This window comes from Chlamydotis macqueenii, chromosome 2 (assembly GCF_036417535.1).
Source record: "Chlamydotis macqueenii isolate bChlMac1 chromosome 2, bChlMac1.mat, whole genome shotgun sequence".
Lineage (NCBI taxonomy): Eukaryota > Metazoa > Chordata > Aves > Otidiformes > Otididae > Chlamydotis > Chlamydotis macqueenii.
The window spans coordinates 36,355,402-36,373,453 of record NC_141557.1 but is presented as its reverse complement, the minus strand read 5'-3'; the positions used below and the strand labels follow the sequence as shown (position 1 = coordinate 36,373,453).

Below are 18,052 nucleotides of genomic sequence, written 5' to 3'. Positions count from 1 at the left end.
AGCGTTTAGTTAGCGATAGCGGCAGCCAGCGGAGTCCCCGTCTGTCGTGGCCTTTGTCTCCTGCATTTGCGTAAAGCCCTACTGGGGCCCGCTTCAGATACCTATCTGACAGTCAGTCGGTAACGTAAGAATGAGCATACAGCAGACTAATTGGAAACACAGAGCAAATGTTACAGGTTAGTCAGCTAGTGGGACTTCTGCTTTCTTTTCTTTTTTTTTTTCTTTTTTTCTCCTTTTTTTAATGATTTCCTCGTCCCTCCCATCACTGCTCTCTGGAGATCACCAATGGCAGCTGCAGGGGTTAGTAGAAGGAGGGAAGAGTAAGACTTACAGAGGCCATTAAACAACTGGTATTATCAGGTAACCTGATGCCCTTGTCTAGGTTTTAATCAGATTGTGCAACTACCCCTTCTGAGCTGAAACAGACTCTGCAACATCAAGCGTTGCAATCTGTGGCTAACTGCACAGAAGTTCACATCAGTACATTTCTCATCTCCTACTCCTGCTAAATAAACATCACACAGAAAAAAAACGCTTAGGAATCCTCTAATTCGCAAAGAAGTAGGAATGTACAGGAATGTTCTCCTTGATTTTGGCCAAATGTCCCCTCTGCAGCACACAAGAAACAAAATATTAACAAGTTAAATCTAAAATTAGACACATTTATCTCATTATATGGCTGTTCCCTAGCATTCGTCCTGCACAGAAAGCTGTGAGGGTCAGGCTGGGCTATTTTCCCAATCCTTGACCAAAACTTGGACTGTCTTACATTTGGACACTCTTTTTCCTTGCTTAGCACACCATGTCGCAGCCTCTCTCCTCTTCTCCTCTATCTGTCCCAGTCTCTTTCCTTACGAGCCACAAATAAACCACCCGTAGACTCCCTTCCCTACAAGCCAAAACCAAACCTCTCCTAGACTCCCTTCTCATCTTCTTTCTACAAGCCTCAGCTCCTGTTCTGTATCTCAGCAATCATCTTTACCTTTTTTTTTTTCAAAAAAAGCCCTCTTGAGTCTTTACTTGGCAGACCTCAAGACCCCTAGATGCTGCTACCTCCAGATTTCATGAGGCCCAGCAGCACACACGTGCCTCACATGTGTGAATTCAGAGCTGGACAGCAATCAACGACAGGCAAAGCAAATGACACAATAAAACAGCTATATGAAACAGCACCTATGGAGGAAGCACTTGCAATTGGAGGCACAGACACTCTGCAAGGCAAATTAACGCTGAGGCAAGCTAAGGAGAAGTGTCCTCCGGCTTTAGCACTGTAGCTGCTTCGCAGCTGCCTTTTCCTACTTTTAGTCTATGGTGCTGGTTAATGTTCAAATCAGACAAGTAGAGATTACCGTGAGAACTAAGACAAGTAACACAGTGTTCGATAACTGGGGAACTCCTATGGCAAGGGACACATTACACAAGAATTTCCAAGAGCTGCAGAAATGGGAGAGGGGAAAAGAGGCACAAAAGGGAACATTGTGAAGGGGAGGCACTGGGCAGGTTGTTGGAGGGCTGCAGGGAGCAATACACTCTTATAGGAAGCCTCCCATACCTCATGTGCTTTAGTTCTCAGAAGGAACCAGAACTTTGGATGCTTATTTGAAAAGTTAAAATTTCATCTGTTACCTCTTACTGGCCTCTATAATGCATTAAGCTCTTTTACAATTCCTTGAAAATTTTAGTAGCTCTTTAGGATCCCTCAAAACACTCTAACAATCTTTAGGCACAGGAGTGCACTTCACCCCATACAAAATAGCCTATATAATCCAACCTAAACTTACCTATACTGAGACTAAAATAATACTAATTCGAAATGGGACACGTTACCTGCTAGGTATTACAAGCCAAAGTTTTCCCTTTCAGCACGAAACCTTCATAAGAAATAGAAAAATGAAATAAAGCTGGTAACAAAGACAAATAAATCCAGGGGCACATCGTGTCACGGAGGAAAAACCAAAACTTTTTTTTTTTTTAAGTAAATGTCCCTTCATAATCCACATTTTCCTGTAATGTATTTGAGCAAGTTTGCAGTCCTCATTTCAAAGATTATATAATTTTCCCAAGCTTCTCCCTCAAGAGGTGTGTGGTTTGTATTATAGTTTACTTAAAAGCAGAGACTTGGAACCAAACCCTGGCAAACACATGTACAGACTTTTGGAAATTCAATGCTGGTTTTTCTGTTGGTTTGGGATTTTTATTTTTGTCAACCATTTCAAAAGTTTAAAAAGCATGTCACAACTTACAGTGCCACCTAGTTTCTAACCAAAAGGTTACCACCAGGTAGTAGAGCTCAATCTGCTTCCAAACAGTGTCCTTTAATGTTTCAAGCAACCAAAAGGGAGGAAGAGTTCGGTGTGCTCACACTCACCCTTTTGTTGTTCTCTTCTTCTTGTGCCTTCCGAAACTCGTGCTCTAGGGAGCAATCGATGTCATTGAAGAGGCCCACTTCCTCACAGTTCTTCAGAAAGCGTGTTGGTGTAGGAGTCTGATCTGAGAATATGACAAGAAATGACCATTGGTATTTAATATTGAAAGGAAAGGGAGAGAATCAAATAGCCTGCCAGGAAAAGAGAGGTTCTAGCTAACCTCTGCGTGCCTTCCCACTCTCACCACACCATCACTAAAAACAAACCACACAGCACTGAATTTCAACGCTATGGATGGCAGGCAGGCCTTGCCAACAGCGTCCGAAAACAGGCAGCAGTCATCGTTCAACCAGAAAGACAACAGGCCAGGTTTTCACAAGAGCACGTAACACAACTGCGTATCCTTAACTTATACAAATGGTCATTATAAACGTCCATAAACCCCCAACAGGTGCACGCAAAACAATGCACAGTGCATACAATAAGGCATGTTTACACTGCAGCATGCAGGTAACTGCCACAGATACACACTAGTTAATGCCTTCAGGTGCTTGAAAACCACCTCAAACACACACATACTTTGCAAAACACATTAAGTTAGCCACAGCAAGAAGCAGCTCTGCTTCTAACACAATTTTTGAAGAAGGAGCAAAACGATGTTCAGAAAAGCTATGAAATGTTAAACTTTGTCAACAAAGAAGCATCCTTATCTCTTTTATATCTAAAAGTGCTGATAATTCATATAAACCATGAGATTTGAAGTCAAAAGATTTCTAATGCATGCCTTCATCTCTAGGAATTTTTTGCCCTCAGAAATAGCTTGGGGGGGGAAAGGATTCTTTAATGCCACAGACAGAAGGGACTCAAGAAGGTACAAGGTTTTCAGCCACCTTTTCAAAAACCTGCAAGACAGACAAGCTAAATTGCCCTTTGGACTGTAGTTTCAGTGATGACCTTGTCGAGTCTTTCTTCAGGAAGTGAAAAATCAAGCCCAAAGTTGGGAACCAAGGACTCCTCAAAGGTCAGCTCTGAGGTACTTCTATTCATTCTGAGGTGACTTCTTAACTATTTCACCTCAGCTTCCCATCTCCCCCTCAAAATTACAATACAGAACCGTATTAGCAAAAGCAGGGGAGAGTTCTATCAGCTTTACACATATTAAAAGAAACAAACAAAAAAAACCCTGTCTCGCATGATAGCTTATTCTTCTCAAGAACCTATTCCAGCTCAAGCTGCTTGGTAGTACATAATTTTATGGAAAGATCGGACTCATTCTTCAAAAATAATCTGCATAGTCATTGACAACTACCCTATTGTTTGAAATTCATTCTTTAAAGAATGAAAACTCTGTCATACTAATCCCAGTTGCCCATATTGGGCCAATTCTGACCTCAGAAAAAAGCTTCTCACTTCAGTGAGTTCTGGAAGAAAAATTTGGTTTCTTGCACCTAGCTAAGCCAGATCAGGTTCTAACATTTTCCCCTTACAGGGAACAGTCACCAGACACAATGAACTTCACATGATCAGCATAGGAACACACAGCAACCCCTAAACAAAAGGCAACACAAAAGGAATGCATACAAAAGGAAATACAGTTTCCACTTGGAAAGGAAGGTAGAGGCTCAGCCCCATCCAATAAATCCATAAAGCCAGCTGAAGCCAATTTCCACCTGTATAAGGTGTGGTCCTACAGGTTTGACCTTCTCAAGTAATCCAAGGGCAAACACACTCATTTGCGTTTATATTTCTGATGGAACATATTGATGTAACATAAAAAGCAAGTCCTTAATGTTAAAATTCAGTTTTATTTCTTTTGGCTTGAGCATCATACTTGTGAGCTTAAAGGAAACAAAACCCAAGTGTTTGGGAATGCACACATATTTATCTATTAGTTTTCACAGCTAACTACCGTAGTACCAGAGTTAGAAACATAAGATTTTCCAAGAATCTTGCAAGAACTCAGCACAAGGAGCCGAGTCAATGAGGTGCTGACATTGATGGGAGCTGATGACACTCAGCACTTTACAGGTCCATATCCTAAATAAGTAGTGCCAAACTAATCTCTAGGGTAACCTCACTGAACTCAGTAGATTTACACTTCGGTTGTCTTTGGCCCTTGGACTGGAATTTGTACTGGAAATGAAGTACAGTAAAAAGTAGAAGAAACAGATTTTATTTCCAAAAAGAATTAAATATTACTTTAGTGAATAAAATGATTGCTTTGTAGAAAAACAAAGATAATCGTTGCCAAGCTTTCCTGGACATAAAGGGTACGTTAGTATTTGACTGTGAAGCAAACACAGGAAATGTTTTGTTTTCAGAAGTGTATATCCCTAGCAAATAAGCAAGGTATCATTTTCATGACCAAGGTGAAAAACTAGGGTTTCATAAAGAAGTTGATGGCAGCACTTTAAGTAAATAAAAAAATCCTAAGGTTTTTTTTAGGGTAGCTTGAGCCCAGAATTTGGGAGGCAGGACAGAAGAGAATACATTAACACATATAACGTCTTGTTATTTTTCACCAAGGTAAACAGGTGATCCAGAAATCGGAGATTACTACAGCAGGCTACATTAGGTCAGAGTCAACTTAATCGGTAACAAGGCAGTGACCAGGCACACGCAGCTGAAGTTCAAAATCTGTTCAGCATCTATTCCTTGAATGTTAGACAGACAAAAAAAAAAAGTTATTTCAGTGAAGTAAATCCATTTTAACACTGAAGACAAGCAACCTAGAGCAAGAATGTGACTTCAAATGGACAAGCGCCTCATTGGCTTTTCTCTGCACATGCTGAAAGCTTATCTTCTGCACCACAAGCAGTATGAGATGTTCAAATGTGCCGCCTAGAGTTGATCTTTCCAATTAACTATTTTATTATCTAAAAGCATCAAAACTGATAGATTAATGACACTATTTACACCACCTACGTACTGACACGGGGATCTTAATTGACTGCCTCAGTCTCCCCATACGGTTACTGTAGTTTCTATGATCCAGAAATCAGACTGGCAGGAATTCGCAACAAGATTTGTTAAAAAAGACAGCCTCCCTCTCCTCTCAGTCGGCAAGTCACCAACCACCCAGCCTAAACTTCATCTACAGATCTTCTGGAAGCCAGCTCAGCCAGATATAAAACAAGAGCTGCCTTTCTACCTTGTAATACTTCATCCTTCAACATTTACTGAAACCAGAAGTCCATGAAACCTCTGCTCTGTATGAAATCAGAACTGATAAAGATCCAGACTTCAAAACATTGAGACTTTACATAGTATAGTAGTTACACTGCACATACACTGCACCCAACGGTTTCAGGATGTTAGGGCTACCAAGTCCAGTGGGCTTTCTTTGCTCCTGAGGCAACCAACTATGTTGCCTCTGCAAAACACCAGTTCTCCCTCAGGAGATGGGCAAACAAGTAGAAGATATTACTGTCAACACCACAGTAATTCTTTTACTTAGATTAGGCAAGCCTTTGTGTTTTAATTGGGCACAATATCACAAAGGAGAACCTAGCATAAGTTACTCATTCAGGTCTCCCAGAATTAATAAAATATTCCTAATTCTCAGCACTTAAAAATGCATCAATAGTTCCAACAGCTTGTGCCTGACCTCACTGTTCCCTGTTGGTACAAACAAACCTTTTGTTGCTATCACCAGCGCCCACAACTATTGCAGGCTCACTGAGAACACGGCTCTGATTTGTTGTACTTCAGCAACTGGATGTGCCAGACCCATCTGGACCAAAACTCGGACAGAGCTAGCACCACTCTGAGCATTCCTGCTGAGGACACATGGTACTTTAGGAAACTGTCCTGCAGGCATGCTGTTACCCATACAACCCAGGACTTCAATGTCCCACACTGCATTTTGAACTGGGCAGCTTGGGATACTTAACCGTAGGTATCTGGTTATTATACTGACCAACCATCCCAACCTAGTCCTATTGTTCAACACGTGAAAATCTTTCCATCCCCAACTGCTACCAGAACTATTGTACTACGCTTTGAGGCATCTCCCTCTAGCCAGTTGTCACTTCACAGGTGAACTCGTGTCATCTGACAGTTACTGAGGAAGTTATTTTTATCTCGCCTTTACCACCAGGTTGAACACAGAACCTCTCAAGCTTCAGACTAGGCAATAAATACTTTATTCAGCCTATTATGCAGGTGAATAATCAGCCCCTCTCATGACATAGTCATGGCCAGAAAGGCTGCAAGAAACATTAAGTTTAAATAAACCTCAAAAATGTAAATGGACAAAAGCCTCAGAGGGAGATCAAATGGTCTCACCTGTGCAGATCCCAGGTTAACCTACTGCACCTTACAGGAGAGGATTTCAGAAGCACTCAGCAATCAGATTCTGACCAGAACGTGATATACTGAATGTATTTTGGCTGCTGATCATTTTGAAAATCTGTCCTCAATGTCTGAAGTGATGCCAGATTTTCCAGACTCATTGAAAAATATATGCTGTAAGGCAATGGGGAATTGGAAGTCTTCAGTAAAATAAAAAGATTACATTATATACTCATTATGTTTGGCTGCACATGGGAGATTCTTCATTGTTGTTTGTTTTGGGAAGGGGTTGTAATTACTGAAATAATAGCCTCAGAAAGGACATTCAGATTCAATATTTTGCTTTCAAAACAACAGCTCAGGAAATGCAGCATTATCTTGCTATATAGAGTTTATTTGAATCATCCAGAATGCATTTTGTCAAACTACCTTGGATCCTAGAGTTTCATCTCTCAAAGCACAAATGAAAACTTTAAAGCATGATACCAGTTAAAAGAGACCCCAGAGAACCAAAGGACAATTATGTGAAACAAGCTTTCATTTTGAAAAAAAAAAATTAAACCCCCGATTCAGTAAAATATATGTAACAGCACAGCTCCAAAGTGTGTAACTTGATTCTTCATTTTTCTTAAAAAAAAAAAAGTGTTTAGTCTGATGTGCAGTAATAACAGGCATTTGGCTTGTTCAGCTGTGGGCTCTGTTGAACTTATATACTAACCCATGTTATACTTTCATACAATGATAACAAAGTCAGAGTAATAGGGCTAGCACAGAAATTTGAAAGACTGCCCATCAAGCAGCCAGAGGGAAAGAGGAATGTCCTGAGACATTCAAGAAGGTTTCTTAATTGATTTGGCAGGTTACTACCCAAGTGCACCAAGAAGATCGAGCTCATGATGCGTCAAGCAGGTAATGGAAGAGGAGAGGAGAGGAAGAAGAGGTGCACCTAGTGGTACCTGGTGGAACTGCCCTCACCCAGGGGCTTACAGATGAGGGGTCCCAAGAACTTTACTGTTTAAAGTGCTGGTTGGACTTTCTGTGAGGGTACACATACAGGGTACAACACATCTTTAATGTATTCTGGTCACTCAGAACCTGACCAGTTGAATTTTAGAAGACTTGACATTTCATTATTTGGTAAAGCAAGGGACACAGAAGCAAGCAAGGAACCAAACAAAATTATTTTCCCTTATATCCAATCATTTCGCACTCCATTCCATTGATGCCTAGATAAACCTTCCTGTGTAAACCACAAGAAGAAAAAAATTAAGCCAACCAAGGATGACATATGTTTTCCCACTGACACAGGCGTTACCTGGAAAAAGGTAATTTTGTGCTACCTTTAGCACATACACTTTTTCATCTAGAGAAGGCTGTTTCTATCTCCACAGTGGGCTTTACCACCAAAAATCTAGAGGATTGGGCTTCTGTAAACAGAATCAGGAAGAAACAAGGTTTTTACATAGATAATCCTGGCCTCTCCTGCATCTGCTAGCAGCACCTTCGGAAGGACTAATAACAATAAGGTCTCACTCCTTCCCTTCCCAAATTCGATACCACAGGAATTTCAGTGTCCCCAGCTCCCAAAGTTCAGTTCCACGTGGCTTTTAGTACTTACCTGGAGGGAACAATCTGTCCCACAGACATTAATATTTTGGTGTTAAAACAAAAAAGCTACAGAGTTTCAAAGCAATGCAGTGTTCAATTAGCGCAACAGCAAAGAGATGACATCTATTTCAGTCAACCTAACTACAAAGCTTCCTGCAATGACAACTAGCATGCAAAACTTAAACAAGATATTCTGTGTTATGTCAAACAGCTTTTTTTTTGGCTAGGAAAGATGGAAATGGAAACCATCAGTGACTCTCTATCCATACTCATAACAAGACTTTCTAACAAATTAAAAAAAAAAATACACAAAAAGAAACAAATAACAATAATTTTTAAAAGACAGAAAAAAAGATGGTAATGTTAAATTATCCAACAAAATAATCACTTGCATTTTAATGAAATGCCTTTAGTGGACTTCCCTTCCATTTATACAGTTGGAGAACAGAAAGCTATTTAGTGTATGTGTGTACCTGGAGTTTCTGAATTAGTTCAAGAGTCACCGGATTTAATAAAACTTGTTCTTCTTCAGTCAGCATGAAAAAATGGAAGAACATATAGTGTAGCTAGCTGATAACAAGGAAGCTCTTGGCTAGATGTACCTGATAAACCAGAAGAGCACCAACAGTCAGGTCACAGAACGTTTTTTATTAAACACTGACCTCACCTACATAACAAGACATAACTTTACATATAATATAACTTTACCTTTCACTTACAAATTGGTATTTCAGACCTCAGCACAGATTTCACACAAGAAACAAGTTACTACTTCCCAAGTCCTATGTTGCTTAGTTTCTAAGATGTCGTATCGATACAAAACCAACAACCCCTTAGTTTTAGTGCCTGTCTCCAACAACAGTTGATAGAAGATAGGCTTAGTGTATGTTAAATATTACTAATATTATACTGACCCCAAACTGGGGATTAGCTGTCTCTGAAAATAGAGTAGATAATTCTAACAGCTACCCGAAAGCATACAGCCCATTATTTTGCATTATTTTGCTTATTACTAATAATGAATGGATCAAATACAACACATTAAAAGATAGTCTACAACATACTGGGGAAAAAAGGAGGAAATCTGACTTCTAGGCAGCTTAATAAAAACAGGAAAAAAAAAACCACCACACACTAATGCTGCACCTGGCTTATTACAGGGCAATTGCTGCTGCAATTCTTTGAACCTACTGATGACAGAAACATTTTTTTTTAAAAAAGCCAAATAAGCAAAAATGTAAAAAACTAAGAAGGAAGACATGAAGACAAATGTCTAAGAGAAAATTGTGTCTCTTTTCCCAATATATCATTAATTTTTCATTATGAAATCTAAGAATAAAACATCTTAAACTTTAAGGTATTTAGATTTCCCCAGGGTTTAGGTGGGTAATGAAACAACTATTTTTCAATGTCTCCCTGCAGAGAGTAAATGATCTATGATGCTTCCAAACTAAGGATTCCAAAATGCCAAACAAATCCACCAAATGAACACTAAAAGAAAAAATCATACACGGCCGCACCAAGTTGCCAGGCCATTACGGTCAGGCACATTTGCTGCAGTCTTTGAGAACATGTGCAGCTTCTTACTCTTTCATTACTACAGAGGATCATCATAAACAAAGCACAAAAAAAAATACACCCCTCAGAAGCAATCTTGGAGCCTTTCTGGCCACGAAATTCTGCATTTCTATTTACCGGAGGTCTAGGGGCCACACTACTGGTGGTAGCAGTGGAAGCCAGTCAGAGCATTTTGCCTGGGAAAGCAACCCACTGCAAGGAGGAGGACAGATATCTCACAGAAGTTACCAAACATAAATGGAGCTACTCTACTCAGGGGACTCCTGATGACAGAATATACTCCTTAGAAACTGCCCTCAAGCACAAGTCTTGCCAAACAAAGTTCTAACAGAAGCCAGCACGTTCGCGGGATGCATGTGCCCACAGCCCAGATAACTTCGAGCAGTTTCACTGCCAGAGGACGTGGCCAAGTGCAAGAGCAGCATCTTCTCTCTCATGCTTGCTAACACAGGATTCTGTGGGCATAGCTGGCAGGCAGGCACTTTACAAGCCCTACTTTTCAATGTGCTGTGTACTGTTCCTTTCTAAACATAGTCCACTATGGCATTTTCAAGTGTAAGAGGAAAATACATTCTATCTGGGACAAGGTCTGTCTGATTTCTCACTGGCATCTAAAGTCACAACAACAACAAACCTAAATCAAATATTTGCAAGCAATTGCTACCCAACTATGCTTTTCATTAAAATGGAAACAGTCGATCCATAAAAGAGTTGTTAGTCTGCTGGAGACCCTTTAATCATTATATGTTTGGACTTAAAATGGCACAATTTACCTTGAAGAAGCCTATTTTAAAAGATAAATATCTAACACTCGTTAACATCCACACACACATATTTGCATTATAGTTTTTTTTTCCACGATTACTTTGAAACCTGAAAAATCCTAATAAAAAAAAAATTATTCTTTGTAATCCATTGCTATAGCCTAAGGCATATACAACAGGAAAGGGGAGAGGAGAAAAGCAGTAAGATTAAGGCTAGCTTGACCTTATCCAGTATTCACTGAGTGCCAGCAAGCCACTGATGTGCGGTTACTCAGAGAAGAGTACGAAAAAACTACATAAGAAAAAAATCTACATAAGAAACTAAAGGATGTAATTGCACATAATACCAAATAACCTGTGTGTATGATGGGGGAAGTGCAGAGAGGGATAGTTCCCTTGAGGAGGAAAGAGTACTGGATATTACACACTGGTTTACCTCTCTGGTTACGGCTGTTTACAGTGGGCAGGTCTTGAGCTACCACAAAGGTGGTTCATACAATGCAGCCTGTTGCTGAAACGAGCCTGTCAAACTTAAAATAGTGAGTCTTATAGGAATGGTACAAATGCACTTCATTAACATGCTCACTGCTGGGCTCCCAGGTGACATGCACTTAAGTGTCTGTATTTCACTGGCATGTTGACACAGGAGTCAGCAACAGAGCTGCCAGCATGGCTGAGGTTCAACAATTTCTCTCCCTCTCATGCCAAACGTGTGGGAAGGTAGAAGAATGGCAGCTGTCTTTTTGTCCAGAGATATGCATTCTAGCTTATTTCATCTCAACTTGTTATTTAATTGGAGCTGGGGCTTTTAAAACCCATCTCGGAGGTATTTTGCCAGTAGCTTTCCAGTAGGAGTCATGCTTTCAATACCATTTGAATAGTTATCTTGACTCTTGAATTCGTGTCTTCTTACCTGATAACATATTATCTGTTTTTATTGAAGGAAACTTCAAAGTCATTTCATGTTTGTGCCTGTGAATCATCAGATGATCCTCTGTTGGAAAACGCTGTCAGGCAAACACAGAGAGAGAGAGGAAGAGAGAGAGAAAAAAAAAACACATTAATTCTCTAATAAACTTTTGGCATTGGACAGAATTTCAAAAATAAGAGAAAAAAAAAATTATCCAGCTAGAATTGTGTCCAAATGGCACAGGAAACAGAAATATTTGGAACAGAATATTTGAAAATGCAACTGAGTATGAGTAAGAAATAGCTGTACTCAGAAACTTATCTGCTGCAGTGCTCTCTGGGGCTGCAACCTGCAAGGTGTCATGCATTTGCCTGAAAAAGCTGCAGACCAAGTTTTGGATTCTAAGGGTCTCAGACACCCGCTCCAGCTACTCCAGCCTCACAAGTCACCGCGTGCCTGAGGATCTGTGATAACTGCTGCTGTGTATGCTCTTAGCCCACGGCAAACACAAAGTAATGCAGCCTATCTTAAATCACTTTACTGGATTTTTCTGCTTTTGTGTCTTTCTGCAACCTGTACCTGCTGAACAGCAACAAAAATAATCAAACAAGCCAGCCTTTCCCTACCCAAAAGTATTCAGGCAAAACCCATCTTTAATTTTGGAAACTGCTAATACTTGATTTGAAGTGGCAATGCAATGTTGCTCAGTATATAACAACTATGTATGACTCTTTATGATACTAAATTAAATTATTTTCCTTTGTCAAGCAGAGAAGGTGGAGAGATGTCCTTTGTAAGAAACTAATCAGTGTGCTAAGTTTGTTTTACAGTCTGATGACAGACCTCTACCACAAACAGCTTCTTTTGAAAAAGACAAAGAAGAGACAAGCTTCAATAAATGTTCAAGCCCTTGCACACTTGGGCTCCAAGAGCTGGCAAGTTCTGTTACATTTCCTTCACCAAAAGGTGCATACACAGACCTTTGCTACAAACTACCATAATAGTTTTAACAGGGTCATTCCAGGACTAGCAAAGGCCAAAAGTTGTAACACCAGGGCTTAAGGAAAAAAAAAAAAAATTTAAAAGCAGCTTTTTAAAGCAACAGGTACATAGAAGACTGTAAAAAAACTGGCAACAACAGAGTTAAAGTGATTTGATGCTTTTAACATAGTATATTCTTATCTAAGTGGCTTTGCTTGTGGCTACAGTATAAATAGTTGCAGGATGTTACACCTTCTGAGGATCTCTCTAAGCCTATAGACCAAGTGGCATAAATAATATAAATGAACTCTCTGGGGAAAAAAAAAAATCCCAAAGACCTTTTCCTCACTATGAAATCCTGGTTCATTGCTTACTCATCTGGAAGAAATGCAGCACTAGAAATTTATGTTAAGAACAAAGGGAATATGTGAAAGGTCTTCCTCAATGAAATTGTGAGGGGGAAAAAAAAAAAAAAAACCCAACACATTTTTTTCTCATGGAAATGCATTTTCCTTCATGGACACCACGGTCTGTCTTCAGGATGAAATCAGCCAGCTTAAAGAGGGCATGGAGTAACTGAGGACAAGCTATTCCTTCAGTCCAGACTTGTCTGTCTTTTTTGTAAGTGTGCTTTCTTCCTCGTGCAGAAGGTCAACTCCCTCAGCCCTCCATACACATCTGCACTGGCTGATGGAGAAGCGAGTCCCCAGACAGCATAGCTGGACCGTAGCGCTACACTACGCACCACTGTCAAGTCCTCATTTACAGTAAATGGAGGTTATGTTTTGAAATGGGAAATTAAATGTTTTTTAAGAGGAAGTCACACCTACATTGCTTGTCTTCCCAAATTGTAACAGACCGGTGAAAGTTTAACTCTGCATGTGGAGATGTGAAGTGACAAATCCTTGGCCAGAGGGACAGTCCAAAAGATGCACTCTGGTATGTGTAGAAAGGCTCCCACTTAGTGAAACAGCAGAGCTGCTCAGCCAGCTCTTAACTGAGCCTCAGGCTTGTCCCTTTCCTTATTTCAGCTCCTGGCAAAATCAACAGCTACGCTCCAGTAATAGTCACCCATTATTCCATCACAGGAACCTAAAGGGTTCTAAAAATATCAGCCAGCTGAAAACTCTCAACATACAGTTAAAGCAAAGAAATATTACCCTCATTAAGAGAGGAGGACTCTGGGAAATGGGTAAACTAAATCACTTAAAACAGATGCATACAGGAAACCTGTGGCAAAAGCCCAAGAGATGCCCTTGCCCGAAGATTTTACTCTCAAACTCTTGTCACTAAACCAAATTCAGGTTGGAAGCACCCACATGTGGAATTTCCCTCATCGCTGCACGGGAGAGAACTTCCCTCATCACCGCAAAATCATCAAAAAAACACATAAATCCCAATTGAAAATCTCAGCAGGTAAAATCCTTGTCACTTCAGGTTTTTTAAGACCATTAAACATCTAACGTTATAGGTCAGATTATACCCTCAGAGACAAATTGCAGATCACCAGTCAACAGGAATCCTAAATGTACATCGTGGGGCAGAACTTATCTACAGGCTGCATTTTTTATAGAGAATATTTAGTAGGAAGAAATCTCAAAGTTTTTTTAATAAAAAAGAAAAACTAAAAAGCTACTAAGATATAATTGTATTTAAGCATTAACAAAAAAAAAAACAAAAACAAAAAAAAAAAAAAAAGAACCCCAAACAACAAACCAAAAACCAGGAGGGTTACCGCATAGGAAACAGAATATATTCCATTGTACATCTAAGCAGAAGACAGACAAATGTGTTCTGCCTAGTGTGTCCTCTCTTGCTATCCACTAAAGGAATTTGCAATACCTGGCTTGAAACATTAGGCTTGGGGATGAGGGAAGTACAGAAGCAGCTTCAGAAGCACTTTTACCAACTCACTTTTGAGTATCTGTTGTATTTACTTTAAATATTTTGTAATAATCTCTTGTGAGGTAAGAAGGGAATTGCGGCAGAGGGGAGGACTTTAAAAAAAAAAACCCACATATTATTATTAGACATGTGTTAATATATCAGGAGGCATTATACAAGCCAGAGCTAGTGCTGAGGACTCAATTAATATCACCGCTGACTCCACTCACCTGTGAGCAGCCTGGGGCACTGCAGACGAAAGGCCTCTCCTGCTCCAAGTTCATCTTTGATTCCTCATAAATCTACATGTTAAAAGGAGGAGGGGGAAAGAAAGGGGGAACCTATGAATTTATACGTTCTAAACTTCACACATACATGCAACATACAATCTTTGTTTACACTTTTATTTCAAACTCCCAAAATAGATCAGAACAAAGTTTTCATCCTCGAAGTACTAAATTTGCTAATATTCGGGGTCCCTAAAGTCTAAGTTCTTATTACTCCTTCCTAAGCACATATTTACTTTGAAGGAAGAAAAAAAAAAAACCATTAGGCTTTCACAGCAGAAATCTGCCTCAGAAAAAAGCATATGTTCAGTGTTGTTATTAGATAAGACCGTGTCTGCTCAGAAATATCTCGAATTAAGGGTTTTTACCTTTCCTTCTTCAGTTCCTGCTGAAAAACATTAAAACCAGACGTCTAGGTTACTTCTGAGACAGAATACACTTTTTGAAGTTCGTCATCCATACGGTTCGATATTAATGACTTAAATACATTACATACATGCTTTCTATACACACAAGATAATTGTGCATCCCCCATCCTTTAAAAGGTCAACTAGATCCTGAGGAGTTTGAGAAATGAAGTTTTGCCTAAAACTGCAGCTTCCCCATAGCAGTTCCAGTCCTGTAACCTTGAACTAAAGCCTGGGTCTCAAACAAAACCGGCAGGAGGAAACATTTGCCCTCAGAACACAGTAACGCAGCTGAATTTGAGTTAATACCACGGCAGGGTCCCTGACCAGCATCAACAAAAAATCCGGTTTTAGTAGCATTCTAGAACATAAAATAAATAAGTAACTTCTTTCAGAAATGTTTGGAGCCTGTTGGCACAGCTGGTGTTACAAGCTAGGATATAGCAGCTGACGCATCTTAAAGCACAACATAGGACTTCTGCTTGCAGTACATCTCAAATCCCTTAAAATTCAGCCTCACTGCAGCCCCACGTAAACAAATACTCCAGTTGTGTTTGTGTGAGTTTTTCATAAAACAGAGACAAATATCTTGGAGGAGAAGCAGAATTTTATTTTAAAACTACAAAAATTTGCAGAAGAACAAGTACTAAAATTGCTCCGCTCTGTTGTCATTTTTCAAAACTACAATTCTTTACTTCCTATTATCAGGACTATCTTTACCACACTTACACTTGCTGTTAGAAAAGCTTTATTTTCAGAAGAGTTGCTACCATCCCTGCAAACAATAAATATGCTGTTAACTTGAACATCAGCCAGACCTACACTTACAGCAATTATTTTCGGTACCCTAATTTCCAAAAAAAAAAAAAGCCAAAACTTTTGGATGATAACTTGTTTCTTTGAATTAAAAATCATTCTGGTGGATAACATTAGCCTGACAGGATATTTTCCTACTTATGAACCCCACCAAAAAAAAAAAAAGGAAAAAAAGGCAGCAGAGCATCCTTTACCTGACTCTACTGACTCCCAGAAGTAAAGAATTTCTATTTTTATTTGCCCTTTAACCTCTACAAGGACACTACCCCCTAAAGATGATAATTAGCATCAACTGCTTTTCTTGATGTGGACATCTCTACCAACACCTGGCCTGAGACAAGTGATTTATTGCACCAAATACAATAGGTGTCAAGACCCTAACTCAGGAATAACCTGTCTATCTACACAAGGCTAGAACTGAAATAACTAAAATTGTACCTAATTTACTCCTTTAAGATTATTCATATCCTGTTTTGATTTAACTTACGGCTATGTTAAACTGAAATAGGATACTCATAATCAGAAATGAAAGAGTATGTTCACATAAAGGCTTATACTAAAATAACTAAAGGTGTTAAATTACTTCTAATTTCAGTTATTTCAGTTCCAGACTGTGTATAGACAAGCTCATCAGAGGTGAAGCAATAAAAATGCTCTGAATTATGCTATCCGTCTGAAAGAAACAAGCAGCAGAGAGATAACTGGCTAAAAAAACAAACCCCCGCAAAAACAAAACCAAAACCTCCAGCTAAGTTAGATTTTTAAATCCACCTCTATTTACGAGATGTGACCCCGGGATGTTGTCTTTCCTAAAGACCTTTTCACAGGAAAAAAAAAAAAAAGAAGGAAAAAAAAAAAAGCTACGTGTGAATAATGAAAGGCTTTATCCGATATCTCAATTACTCCTGCAACTGAAGCACTGCCAAAGGTTTCTGTTACCCTTTCTCCCCTCCTCGGGGGAGAGTGACAACTGCATTTTCAATAGCAGAACAACGGATGAGACTCAGCTAAAGAAAACAAGAGAGTAACAATTCTGGTCCCAAGTGTCCAAGTGAATTTCAAAACATTACCAGGAATTATTTGGAGTCTGTTTTCTTACTGAGTATTGCAAGTCTAAGACTTCCCTCCCCGCCCGGAGCTTGAGCTTTAGTCCTTACATCCATCAGTTCATGCGCTGATAACAATTAAATGATTCTCAAGTTAATCTAGCTAGATAAGCACGAAGTAAGCACCAAAATAACATACTCAATGAGAACCAGAATCCTGAGCGTGAGGATCGACTGCAGGAAAACACGGACTTGGGTTTATTCTCAGTACTTGGAAAAGGTGTCAGATTTAGTGTCTAGTCATTTACCACAAATGTACAAGCAACTGCTGGTTCCCACGAGAATCACTCTTGGCAGACTATTTGAACAGGCTAAACTTAAAAAAAAAAAAAAAAAAAAAGTAATAATCCAGAATGGCTATATCATGTGTGCCCTCCAGGATACTGTCTAGCATAACTTGACCCATATAACATGTTACCAGATAGTACAATGCCCTCAAGACAAATTGCACCATACAGAATTCATATTTACGTGTGATGCTATCAGCACAGTTGAGACTGTAGTACTATTGACTCTCTTACAATAGTAAATGAGTGAAAGAAGCTGCCTACTGCCTACAATTTTTTTAGAGAGTGTCCGGTGCTTGGCTATCTATACAGCAGTAATTCAAGCTTTATGCTTGAATGTTGATCTGAAACAAGCAGCTGAATATCTGGGCTGTGAGTGTGAACCTCCTGCATCCCCCATTCCTGCTGAACTCTGCAGGAGCTGCAGATGCACAGGCAACGCAGGATCTCACTCCAGTTTTGCAGCAGGACGGGAGCTCTCAGCAGCAGAGGTGTTTGGGTTCTGCACAGCACAGTCTGCACACACCCTTTTCAAGACGCAGGCATGCATCTCCCATCCTTCAGTTCGGGGTATAGACAGTGGTACACAGCCTCTGGCACACAGGTCACGTCACACAGCTCATGTGTGTTGTTGCTGGGCCACGCAATCCACTTCTCTTTCCACAGTGTGTGCAGGTGGTTCAGCAAACATGAAAGAAAGAACGCAACCAATGGCAACACTCTGACTTCACCTAATAAAAATAAATCACAGCAACCTTTCCATCT

General features: G+C 39.7%; 1 protein-coding gene across 1 annotated transcript in view; it reads right to left on the bottom strand.

Annotated features, from left to right (window-relative positions):
• The window catches only part of CREB5 (cAMP responsive element binding protein 5), a 259,728-nt gene that overhangs the window by 203,448 nt on the left and 38,228 nt on the right, over positions 1 to 18,052 (bottom strand). The window contains exons 2-4 of the mRNA XM_086742589.1: positions 14,615 to 14,686; positions 11,523 to 11,616; positions 2,369 to 2,490 (exon numbers count right to left, since the gene is read on the bottom strand). Coding sequence (XP_086598715.1) covers positions 2,369 to 2,490; positions 11,523 to 11,616; positions 14,615 to 14,686 — 288 coding nt within the window. The remainder of the gene's footprint in view (positions 1 to 2,368; positions 2,491 to 11,522; positions 11,617 to 14,614; positions 14,687 to 18,052) is intronic.